Here is a 12,368-nt window from a genome sequence, read left to right as displayed (position 1 = left end):
AATACCACAGTTCAAAAGCATCAATTCTTTGGCACTCTGCCTTCTTTATGGTCCAGCTCTCACATCTGTACATGACTACTGGAATTATTTCCTAACAATAGCTTTTTACAAATGGCTCACATTACTGATCATTTAACAGTTGGCTCTCACAAGCCATTAGAATCTGACCCCAGCGTACCCCTGCCAGGCCCCAAGGACTTCTGGGTTCCACACTGACAGCCACTGGCAGGGTATGGGAGAGCAAGGAGAGCGAAGGCTTGGGTTTTCCTTCTGCTCCCTCCTGGGATGCGTTCTGCAGCTTCGGCTCCTTCAGGCTCAGCCACCACCATTCTCTCCCTCTGCCTCTAGGGGGCTAATGGCTTTTTGCTCTTGCTGGTTCCTGACGCTTCCCAATCACATCCACGCCTTTGTAAGTCGGTTCTTATATCCCACTCATCATTCCCTTCTCTCTGAGTGCATCTCTCTTTTCTGGCTGGACCCTTCTTGCTCAAGTCTGCTCCTGGGATCACAACTACTAATACTTCTATTCCCAAACTGTGTGTCTTTAGGCAAGCGGCTCAACTTCTCTGAGCTACAGTTTGGTGAGGATTACATATAATGCAGAATGGTATGATTTTGAAAGATTAGCCAGTGGTACTTCATTTTTTTCCACCTGCTATTTCCCATAACTTTTCCTAAACTGGGCAGCTATGGCAGTGGATGTTTCTCAGGGACAGGATTTCAAGAGTAAGTAGGAAAAAAGTTTTAAGTTTCAAAATCCAATTCCCTGAAGGGCATTGGGGCAAAGAAAACCTGGTGAATCAGAGCAAAGCATCCTGCCGGAGATCCCCTGATCCCTGAGAAGGCCCTCCTACCCTGCGAAGCGGGAGGAGGTGGGATAGAAGAAGCCCTGATAACGTGGAGAGGTGAGGAACTGAGAACAAATGCCTGCAGGCTGAGAGCCGCTCCACAGTGCCCCAGTGTGGCCCAGCAGAGATGCTCGTCCTGGTGGGACTTCCAGAGTGGTCTGGGTGCTGACATCACAGCAGCCGTGCAGCCTGACAAGCAACGGCCAGGTGGCGATGTGCACCTGGGTGAACAGAGGACCATAACGGGGAACCCTGCGGAAATCAGTCCTGGGTGTTCATTGGAAGGACTGATGCCGAGGCTGAAACTCCAATACTTTGGCCACCTGATTAGAAGAACTGACTCATTGGAAAAGACCCTGATGCTGGGAAAGATTGAAGGCGGGAGGAGAAGGGGACAACAGAAGATGAGATGGTTGGATGGCATCCCTGACTCGATGGACATGCGTTTGGGTAAACTCCGGGAGTTGGTGATGGACAGCGAGGCCTGGCGTGCTGCAGTCCATGGGGTCGCAAAGGGTCGGACACGAATGAGCCGCTGCACTGACCTGGGCATCCCTTCTGCGAGCCCGCCCGCGGTTTTCCGGACTGTCCCGGGCCTGGACGGCCGCGCGGGGCCGCGATCATGCCGGCAGGGGGCGCCGCGCGGCCACGGCGCCCGCTCGAGCCGCGCCCTGATTGGCTGGAGGCCGCGCCCACTCCCGCCCGCCGGGCGGACCAGGAGCCGCGGTGCGCCGGCTCGCGCCACAGTCTGCGGGCCTCCGGAGCGGCGGCGGGGCCGGGGCGGCGCGGCGGGCGGGACAAGACCGGGTTCGGAGGGAAGCAGGCGGCCGGGGGAGCCCCGCACCCCAGCAAGATGCTGTCCTGGCGGCTTCACACGGGTCCTGAGAAGGCCGAGCTGCAGGAGCTCAACGCCCGGCTGTACGACTACGTGTGCCGGGTGCGGGAGCTGGAGCGAGAGAACCTGCTCCTGGAGGAGGAGCTGCGCGGCCGGCGCGGCCAAGAGGGGCTGTGGGCCGAGGCGGAGGCCCGCTGCGCGGAGGAGGCGCGCGGCCTGCGGCGGCAGCTGGACGAGCTGAGCTGGGCCACGGCTCTGGCGGAGGGCGAGCGGGACGCCCTGCGGCGCGAGCTGCGGGAGCTGCAGCTGCTGGGCGAGGAGGCGCGCGCCGCCCGCGGCCGCCTGGACGCCGAGCTCGACTCGCAGCGCCGCGAGCTGCAGGAGGAGCTGGCCGCGCGCGCCGCCCTCGAGGCGCTGCTGGGCCGCCTGCAGGCCGAGCGCCGCGGCCTGGACGCGGCCCGCGAGCGCGACGTGCGGGAGCTTCGCTCGCGCGCCGCCGCCCTGACCTTGCGCTACCGCGGCCGCGTCGCCGGCCCTGCCGCGCCCCCGCCGCGCCTGCGGGAGCTGCACGAGGACTGCGCGCTGCTGGTGGCCGAGGCCTGGCGGGAGACCGTGCAGCAGTACGAGGACGAGGTGCGCGAGCTGGAGGAGGCGCTGCGGCGCGGCCGGGAGAGCCGGCGCGAGGCCGAGGAGGAGGCGCGGCTGTGCGCGCGGGAGGCGGAGGACCTGCGGCGCGAGGTGCTCGAGCTGGAGCAGCTGCGGGCGCTGCTGGAGGAGGAGCTGCTGCGGGTCCGCGAGGCGTCCGAGCTGCAGGCCGAGGAGCGGCAGGTCGGTGAGCCGGAACGCCCCCACTCCGGCCCCGGGCGCCCGGCGGGTGGCGGGTCCCCGGACGGCGCCGCATTCAGGCCGGGCGCGGCGTCCCCGCCGGGCGGGCCCGGCCCAGGGAGTGGCCCTGGGGACCCCGGCGCCGAAGGGACCGCCCGACTCCGCGGCGCGGCCTCAGGATCCCCCGCTGGACGTGGAGTGCGGCGCGGTGGCTCTTCGTGCCCAGGGGCGGGGTCCTGCCCCGCTTGTCAGTTCTGTAGCCCTCGGCGGGCCTGGGTGCATCCTGACCAGTGACTCCCTAGACTCCAGGTTCTCTTTGCTATTTCCTGTACTTCAGGGACCAAGTTGACTTTAAAGTCGACCAGGAAGCCCCCCAGAGTGACTTCCAGAGGTGACAGCTCCTTCCTCCTCAGGCCCCAGCGTTGCGAGGTTTCTAGGCAATGCCGAGCCCTTATCCTGAGTCGTTCAATGTGGCAGCACCGTTGCACAGTAGGACGCCTTTGGGGAAAGCGTAAATTGTCTTCCAAATCGGGTTTTTATTTTGCCAGAATGGTTTCCCTGTGGGAAGCAGCTGGTCGGGGCTCCCTGGGCCGCCACCGCCTTGTTTGTTTTTGGGAGGGGCAGCGATCTTAATGAAGAGAACTTGATCAGAGATGTTTTCCTCACAGTACATGCTGATGCCAGATCTCTGGGTAGAAGCTGGGTTAAGGCAGGTGTCTGGCAGGATGTTATTACAAGTGCAGGGACTATAAACAGTTTCTCGTCCAGAGAAGGGAAGCTCAGGCTTCTCACACTGACAGGGTGACACCTGTGGCTGGTTTATAACCTGCACACCCAGCCCAGTCTGCGGTTAGCCCCGATTCTCCCCAGACTGCGCTAGAATGACAGTTTAAGACGCATCCACACAAAATCAGAAATACCTGGAAGGAAACCATTTATAGCTTCAGGTTAACAGTTTGTGTTGGGGTGATTTTGTGCCTTTTTAAAAACAGAAGTGAAGGAAGTAAAGGAAGCAGCTGTGGTCCTTAGCACTGCCCTGGGGCTTCCCTCGTCAAAGAGCTGGAGTCTGGATGGCAAATCTTGAAGTGAAACAGTACCCAATTGTTTGGAACTTAGTCTTTTGAATCGTGGGTTTTTAAGCCTTTGCGTCATGGTTTGCAAAAGCCTCCTGCCAGGGTTGTAGCTGGGGTGAGGACAGGGAGTAGCGAAGTGTGTGCTGGTTTCCAGAACTTACTCTGCACTACCGAGCTTCCCTTTCCAGTGACGGTGGCCAGGGATACCAGTTCCAGAGGGCCCTATGTTCTGTGTTGAGTGAAAGCTAGAAAGTATCTTTAACGTAGGCTTTCATGGAGCTTTTAACCAAAGGGAAGTGTCTGCCAAGCTCCCTGCCTACTGAACCCCTTTGTAGGGAACCCCTGCTACATGTCAAGGGTCCCTGCTGTGCCAGCAGCCTTGGAAAAGCCTTCTTTTGAGGCGTGTTTCATGGGCTCAATCCTCACCATTCATTTCCAGTCATAGCCCACTGGGCTCATTTTGGACCTGGGAGCTCTGGTTTCAGTGTTCCTTTTAGCAGCAGAACCCTTTCGCTCCCTGTTACTCCTAAGTGTGCCCCCAGATATGAAACAGATAGAAGCAGAGTCCCTCTGATTCCAGTAGAGGTGGGCACTTGACACGCAGTTCAGATTACCTTCTTTGACACTGGGACTCCAGGGCCCTTCCCTGGGCTCACACCTGACCCAGAACCAGGACCCCACTGTCCTGTCCAGTAGTACTTCTCTTATTGGAATTTGCTTCATTCCACTAAAGTAAAGATGAAGGAAAATGTCGATAAGGACTTGCAGGCTTTATCGTGCTGTGTATTTCCGTACTCATACCCTGAATCTTTCGTCAGTTAGCTTAAAGCAACTATATTTCAAGTTGCATTCCAAAAGACTCTCAACACCAAGCATTAGTGTTTTATTTTTAAGGAGTGTAGAAATGCTAGAAATTTTGTTTAAGAGTGAGTATTGATGATTTAACCCCAAGCTCCTGACGTCTTCAAATTCTAAAGAAGCTACCCTGGGGAGCCTGGAAATAGAAGACCTGACTTAACTAATTTACTGTAATAGAAGTTTCATTATTAAGAATTAGCTTCTTGTATGCTGGGTGCCACAGGTACGAAGCCCATCACATGTGTTTTCACTCTCAGTCCTCATGCCAGTCTTAGGAAGTGGGTACCAATATTTGCCCCATCTTGCAGATGATGAAACTGAGGCCCATAGGTCACCCAGTTAGTAAGTAGCTAAGCCTGGATTTGATTGCAGCTTCATTACTTGAGCAACTAACCACTGGGCAGTATTCCCTCTCTGCTGTCTGTTCTGTTAAAATGGACTTGAAACCAGGGTTCATTCTGCTTTCATACAGTGATGATCCCTGTTCTTCCTAAGGACTAGCACAGAGGTGCCTGTTAATCTACGGTTCTAAAATGCTTTCAGACCCTTCCAGCTGGCGGCTGTCAGAATAGTTTTAGAGTTAAGTCATTCATTTACTTTCTTCTGTTTCCCGAATGGTTTAATGGAAACCCCTATTTGGAGGCAGGAACCCCCACACAGTATCCAGGCTCTGGGCTGCATCTGCAGCTCGAGGGGAAGGCTGCTCGCCAGGCCTCCCTGGGGAAAGTGGGCTTTCCCAGATGGCCTACGTGCCTTAGGCCTGTCTGGTAGGCCCCTTGCCTCAGATTTGCCGGAGAAGTTTGATGAACTGACCTCCACGCCCCCAGCATTTGTGTACAGTCCAGATTTCTTGAAGCTTCCCAGGTGGTGTGGTGGTGAAGAAGCCGCCTGCCAAGGCAGGAGATGTAAGATATACGGGTTTGATCCCTGGGTTGGGAAGATCCCCTGGAGAAGGAAATGGCAACCCACTCCAGTATTCTTGCCTTGAAGATTCCATGGACAGGGGAGCCTGGCGGGCTACAGTTCATGGGGCCACAAAGAGTTGGTCACAACTGAGCGACTGAGCACAGATCACTTGAACCCGGCCTCCCAGTCTGCAGGAAGGGACTTCAGGCAAAAACTGGAAGACGTTTGTGATTTACTCCAGCCTTACCCATAAACACAGAGATTTTGGCTTGTGAAAGTGTGCTTTTAGCCTCGAGGCCTGCCCTGGACTGCTTACACAACCGCCGAGGTGTGAATGACTGAGAACTTTCTTTTGATTGTAATGGAGTCAGTTTAGCTGCCCTGCTTCGGTCTCATTTCTGGCTCTGCCATGTTTGTGTCTCCGTTTCCCCATCTGTGAGCTAGGGGTGATGAAAGTAGCCCACATTGAGCACATAGTGTGCCAAGCTGGCCTCTAAAGTCCTGGGGGTACAGCAGGGAACATAACAGACTCAACAGACGAGACCTTGACCTCACAGGTCTGGATGTGGAAGCAGTGTGGTGTTCAGGGGCGGGTGTGGCCGGGGCGCGTGCGGGAGCGGGAGGGGGCCACCGCAGGCCCTGGGCTTCCGCTCTGAGCCTGCGGAAGGCTGCTGGAGGGCTCTGTGCAGAGATGAGTGGTGACCTGTGTCGTTTCATGGCGTCTCCTTGGCTGCTGTGTTGCACATGACTTCTTTGCAAAGCAGTTTGTGCGTGCTAAGTCTCATTGGTCGTTTCCAACTCTTTGTGACCCCGTGGACTGTAGCAGAGAAATTTAATTATTGTTAAAATGCTTAGAAAAAAAATATCAGACACATTCAGTGCTCTAACTGCAAATCTGCTAAGCAGGTCGAGATCTCCGAGCCGTGCCAAAGAGGTAACACAAAAATTCTCTCCCTCCCAGAACAGTTCTGCACCCCGCAAAATAAGAGGAGGAAAATCAGACTGTAAGTTGAGATAAGTGCAGTTCCAACCACACAGGTGGGAGCAGGGCGATCTCTTTCTGAGACCTTGCCATCAAGACAGGAGGTGCTGAAGGACTGGGCCATGGGCAGCAGCGAAGGGCAGAGGTCGGACTTCACCCTGAAGTTGAAGCCCATAGGCTTTGCAGATGGATTGGACATGGTGGGAGAGAGGGGGAAATCAAGTTCCTCTCCAGGGCTTGGGGCCAGAGGAGCTGGAGGAATGGGGTTGGTGCAGGAAGGCAGGCTTGGGTGGGAGAGCAGAGTTGGGTTTGAAATGCCTCTGAGATAGCCACCTGCTCTCATAACATAAAATGATGAGCCTGGAGTTCAGAATGTAGCCTGGGTCAGAGCAGCAAATACTTAGCATCTAGTCAATGCATTGTTATTAACACTTACTTTTCGTTTTTGCATCTAAATGAGGTTATCACAGTATTTAAATTCCCTCGAGCTCCAACATTCACGGTGACCTTTGCATGCTCTTCCCCTTGTGTCTGGGTGACGCGCTTAGCTAGGAGCCACTCAAGTTGGGTGAAGAGAAAGGAGAATTCTTTGGACACTGAGTGCAGCATGCTTTCCCTTGTGTAGTTTGCATTTCATCATCTGTTGTGAGGCACCCAGAAGTTCTCTAAAATAGCAACTGAAAAGGTGACCTTTTTCCCCAGCTCTTGTATCACTCGGCAAAACTGCTCTGCCTGGGTTAGAATTCACTGCTGCGTGTCAGGCTCAAGTGCCTTTGCCTGGCCCAGTGTCTGAAAACTTCTGGAGACCTGGAGGCCAAGTATGACACATTATTCAACCAGCAGGATGGGTTACAGTTCCTGTGGAGACTGCTGGGAGCCAGTAATTCTTACGTTTCCTGCTCCCAAAAGTCAATGAGTTTTCCTTTGACAGTTTAGGAAGACTTGACTCACATGGGAATGTGGCTGGAACTGCTCTTATTGTAACTTAAACACAGTTTGATTTTCCCTCTATTTTGTGGGGGTACAGAACTGTTCTGGGCCCCTGGGAGGGAGAAGAATCTTCGTGCCACCTCCTTGGCATGGCTGGGAGATCTTGACTTGCCTAGGAGGTTTGTGGTTAGAGAATTGAATATGTCTGGTTCTTTTCCTAAGCATTTTAGCAATAATTGAACTTCTCTGCAAAGACCTTACTATATGTCATCAAATTTTAATATTTAGGTAGAATTTTCTCTAGTAGGAAGGATTCATATACTTATGTTTACACAGCATTTCATACTGTAACCTTGTACCTGAGTTTATACTTCGTCTAAAATGGGGGAACATGGGGTTTTAACACTGAGACTTAGCTATAGAATACGTGAATGTCACGTGTGACCAAATTCTGGTAGCTGTCACTTAAATCAAGACTGGCCAATGGTCTGCTTTGATGAACCTCTTCACCTGTTTATAATGCCAGTTTTGGAGGATGTTTACACTTACCCACCCTCAGTGCAGTTCAGTTCTGTCGCTCAGTTGTGTTCGACTCTTTGCGACCCCACGAATCGCAGCACGCCAGGCCTCCCTGTCCATCACCAACTCCCGGAGTTCACTCAGACTTATGTCCATCGAGTCACTGATGCCATCCAGCCATCTCATCCTCGGTCGTCCCCTTCTCCTCCTGCCCCCAATCCCTCCCAGCATCAGGGTCTTTTCCAAAGAGTCAACTCTTCGCATGAGGTGGCCAAAGTACTGGAGCTTCAGCTACAGCATCATTCCTTCCAAAGAAATCCCAGGGCTGATCTCCTTCAGAATGGACTGGTTGGATCTCCCTGCAGTCCAAGGGACTCTCAAGAGTCTTCTCCAACACCACAGTTCAAAAGCATCAATTCTTCAGTGCTCAGCCTTCTTCACAGTCCAACTCTCACATCCATACGTGACGACAGGAAAAACCATAGCCTTGACTAGATGGACCTTTGTTGGCAAAGTAATGTCTCTGCTTTTCAATATGATACTACCTAGTGGGAAATGGCAGCCCACTCCAGTGTTCTTGCCTGGAGAATCCCAGGGACGGCGGAGCCTGGTGGGCTGCTGTCTATGGGGTCGCACAGAGTCGGACACGAATGAAGCGATGCAGTAGCAGCAGCGCTTCTTAAATTTACTGCTTTGCTTAAAAATTATTCTTTCGCTTTCAAAGCGAAGTAGCTTCAGTTTTTGTTTTAGCATACTTTATATAGACGAAAAGAACATGCAGCAATTATTAGTTTGGATGTATAGAACTGCTATGAGAGGCAGAATCATTTACATGCTGGTCATGCTTGGTGAATCCAGTGTGAGACCTTAGTTGCATAGACTCTGTATTGATTTCGGACGGTCAGCATGTTGCCAGGTGCCTTTGATGGAGGGATCATGTGATAAATGAAAATAGATTTTCTTCTCCCAATAGCCTTACAATTTTTAAATTCCACAAAGATAACTGTCTAAGAATGTAAGCTTTTTAGTTAATTGTATTCAGAAATCATTGCAAACCAGAAGGTAAAGTATGTAGACTTACTCAAAGTTCTAAGTATTTGTTCAGCTAATTATTCCCCAGCATAACTATAAAACGCTATGTAAAACTGTTAATGCAGAGCAGTGCAAAACTGGGAAATGGTGTAAATGAAACCATTATGTTTATTAAAATATATTGTCGATTTAAACTGGTACATTTTGAGGAAGTAATATTACCTTGGTCATTTCATTTCAAATCCGGTTCACCAGTTGTGTGTTGTATGACTCATGTAAAGGACATTTTTCTAGAGACGGGGATGGGGGAGGCAGGGGCGTGGGGAGTGCAGGAGGCAGCGCCCTGAGATGTCTCCCAGCCGGCGGACACGGACAGATGCAATTAACCCCGCCGGAGCGGAACTGCCATGGGGACAATGTGAACACGTGCCTGGGAGCTCTTATTAACCATGTGCTATGAGAATGTCTAGTCCAGGCTGTGGTTTTTCCATTGGTCATGTATGGATGTGAGAGCTGGACTGTGAAGAAAGCTGAGTGCCGAAGAATTGATGCTTTTGAACCGTGGTGTTGGAGAAGACTCTTGAGAGTCCCTTGGACTGCAAGGAGATCCAACCAGTCCATTCTGAAGGAGATCAACCCTGGGTGTTCATTGGAAGGAATGATGCTAAAGCTGAAACTCCAGTACTTTGGCCACCTCATGCGAAGGGTTGACTCTTTGGAAAAGACTCTGATGCCTGGAGGGATTGGGGCCAGGAGGAGAAGGGGACGACAGAGGATGAGATGGCTGGATGGCATCAGTGACTTGATGGATGTAAGTTTGAGTGAACTCCGGGAGTTGGTGATGGACAGGGAGGCCTGGCGTGCTGCGATTCATGGGGTCGCAAAGAGTCGGACACGACTGAGCAACTGAACTGAATGAGAACAGTCATGAAGGTTTATATCCAGGTCTGACTTTTGACATTTATGCCCTGAATATTTTCTTGTCAAATTAATGTAACATTTCTCCCAGATAATTTTAAAGTAGCTTGTCTACGTGAAGCAAAGAAGTCTGTATCAGCTTATATAACTGGGCAAATTGTGAGTGTGGGGAAAATTCTGTTTCAGATCTGAGTGACTTCTGTTTTAAATATAGTAAAATCCCTGCTTTCTAGTCTTGGCTTATTTTAAATAGTATCTTACTTCGCCAGTGTTACTGTATTTACTTACCTATGCTGACTGATGTCTAAGGTGTAGAAATGCTTTACAAGCTTTATTATTAGGGAGTATGAACAGAAAATTCTGTGTGCTAATCACATCTTCCTTAAGTGATTAAAAAAAAAAAAAAACTTTTCCAGGTGGGAGAAATACAGTATTTAAAAATTGTCCTTGCAACGACTGTGTTTTTAATAAATCTGGAAATTTGTCATCTCTTTCTGTGTTGGACCCTGCAGAGCTCCAGCCCCCTGACCCCCAAAACTTCTGTTCTCTTTAGAGAGAGATCGCCTACCTGGAGGATGAGAAGGCAGCCCTCACCTTGGCCATGGCTGACCGGCTGCGGGACTACCAGGAGCTCGTGCAGGTGAAGACTGGCCTCAGCCTGGAGGTGGCAACCTACAGGTAAGGGCACTGCACTGAGCACTTTAAAGCCCCTGCAGGCTCTGTGCAGTGCGGTGGCTTTGTCACAGCAAGGAGCAGCCCCCAGGGTGGCCAAGCCAGGTGTCCAGAGCCAGAGCGGGGAGGGGGGCAGGGCCCCACTCAGATCACAGAGCGGGCACCCCCTGGTACTGGGAGTAGCTGAGTTTTGCCCCCTTGCCTGCCCTTTGCATGTCTAGGGAACCAGTGAAGAGCTCTATACATGCCAGCTCCCTGATCCTAGGGATTAGGTACCGTGTTAGTTACAGACCTAGAAAGGAGAGGACCAGGACTCGGACCCAGAAAGTCTGAGTCCATCTGCCAGTTGTGCTGTTGGTTCAAACCCCGGGGCTCTGACTCTGTCTCCAGGGGTTCATCCTTCAAGAAACTCATCTCTGCCCAAAGATCAGCAGGGAGCTCCAGGTGCCTGGCTTTGTTTATGAAGATGTTGACTTGAATTTGATCGACCCAGATGAAACAGTCACGGAGCCCTCAGAGGGGCGGAGGCTGTGGCCTCCCTGGCATGACCTGTGGGTCACAGAATGGTGCTTGCCCTTAGTGCCCACCTCCTGTCCCCAGGGGTGAGCCATCACTGGCTGAGGTGGCACCTCACACCCCCTGCAGCTTTCCTAAGCAATGAGGACTGGACCGGGGGGCCCAGATTGCAGATGCTTATAGTGGAAGGACTTTCAGGGACGCAGGCACCCCACTTGTGAGATGACTGTGGTTACTGAGCCCTCACTGCCTGCCTGATGCAGTGCTGAGTCCTTTGAGGTTGCTCACTGCCTGTGTTGCCTTTCAGGTGGTGGACGCCATACACCTCTTTTGCACGTGGGGGAAGGGTCTAGAAGCAGGCATCCAGGCTGGTGTGGGGCCTGTGCCGTACCCACCAAGCCGTGTAAAGTGGACTTGATGCCCGCTGACTCACGGTTGCTGTGAGCGTGAATCAGTCATGGGTGTGGGTGAGCTTTGGAGCCTTGGCCCTGGCTGATCCCAGGAGGCCTGGTCGTCAGTGCCATCATCGTCAGCAGATGGGCAAGTTAGACCTGGAGCAGGGAGGAGGGGACCAAGGTCCACCACCCCCGACTTTCCGGGCTGGGGCACGTGGCCGGGACGGAGCCCAGCCCGGATCAGCACGCCCTGGGGGCTGCCTGTGGGGTCTCCTGATCTTACCCTCACTCTGAACATCAGAGCGACCTGGCTGCTCTGATGTGCATTTAGAAGCAGCTTTCTTTCCCACGAGTGTAAGCTGGGCGTCCACACTGGAGCCTGGGGCCAGCCTCAGCGATTCTTCACTATCTGGAAGACCTGCTTCAGCCAGCCTTTGGCCAGAGCTCTTGTTAGCATCGGTGAAGAGAGAGCAGGCTGTCGGGCAGGCCCTGGGCAGGACCCACAGAGGTCACTAAGAGGCCAGGCCTGCCCAGGGGCACGGACCCTCCACCTGAATTGAGGGATGGTCCCGGGGCCAAGCTGGTGGGGGAGTCAGGGCACCAGGGAGGGCAGAGGCGATACTTGCCAGTCTGTTTCCCAAGGTCCATCTCCCCACGTTCTCCTCAGAAACCTCATGGGGTGAGTGCTGCAAAATCAGATCAGCAGGCTGTTCAAACACATGCTGAGTGAGATAAGCTAAACTTTACTAAGAAGGAAAACATCAAAGTAGTTGGGCTTTGTTTGGGGGAGGGAAGCATTAATTAGGGTTTTTGTCACTTGTTAGTGACAGAAGCCCTTCTCAGACTGGCTCAAGTCAAAGGAGGCTCTTGCTTCTCACAAAACTGATAAAAGCCCTCCCCCAGCACAGTGGGTTCGGTGCCTGGGTGGCGCTGCTGGTGGTCTGGCCCTGTGTCTCTGGCCCCTTCCTTGCTCTGCCCCCACCATGGCAGGAAGGCGCACCAAGAGGCTGAGACAGGCCTCGGGCCCTGCCTAGCCCCACATGAGGCGGTGGGGCAGAG

At 53.0% G+C, this 12,368-nt stretch overlaps 1 protein-coding gene across 2 annotated transcripts in view; it reads left to right on the top strand.

Annotated features, from left to right (window-relative positions):
• Window positions 1-1,591: 1,591 nt before the first annotated feature.
• SYNM (synemin) overlaps window positions 1,592-12,368 on the top strand; it is a 32,466-nt gene continuing 21,689 nt past the window's right edge. For both annotated transcript variants that reach the window (XM_027957009.3, XM_015101864.4), the window contains exons 1-2: window positions 1,592-2,511; window positions 10,280-10,404. In XM_027957009.3, the coding sequence (XP_027812810.2) occupies window positions 1,702-2,511; window positions 10,280-10,404 (935 nt within the window). In that variant the 5' untranslated portion in view covers window positions 1,592-1,701. The remainder of the gene's footprint in view (window positions 2,512-10,279; window positions 10,405-12,368) is intronic.

Source organism: Ovis aries, chromosome 18 (assembly GCF_016772045.2).
Source record: "Ovis aries strain OAR_USU_Benz2616 breed Rambouillet chromosome 18, ARS-UI_Ramb_v3.0, whole genome shotgun sequence".
Lineage (NCBI taxonomy): Eukaryota > Metazoa > Chordata > Mammalia > Artiodactyla > Bovidae > Ovis > Ovis aries.
This window is presented reverse-complemented; position numbering and strand designations above follow the sequence as displayed.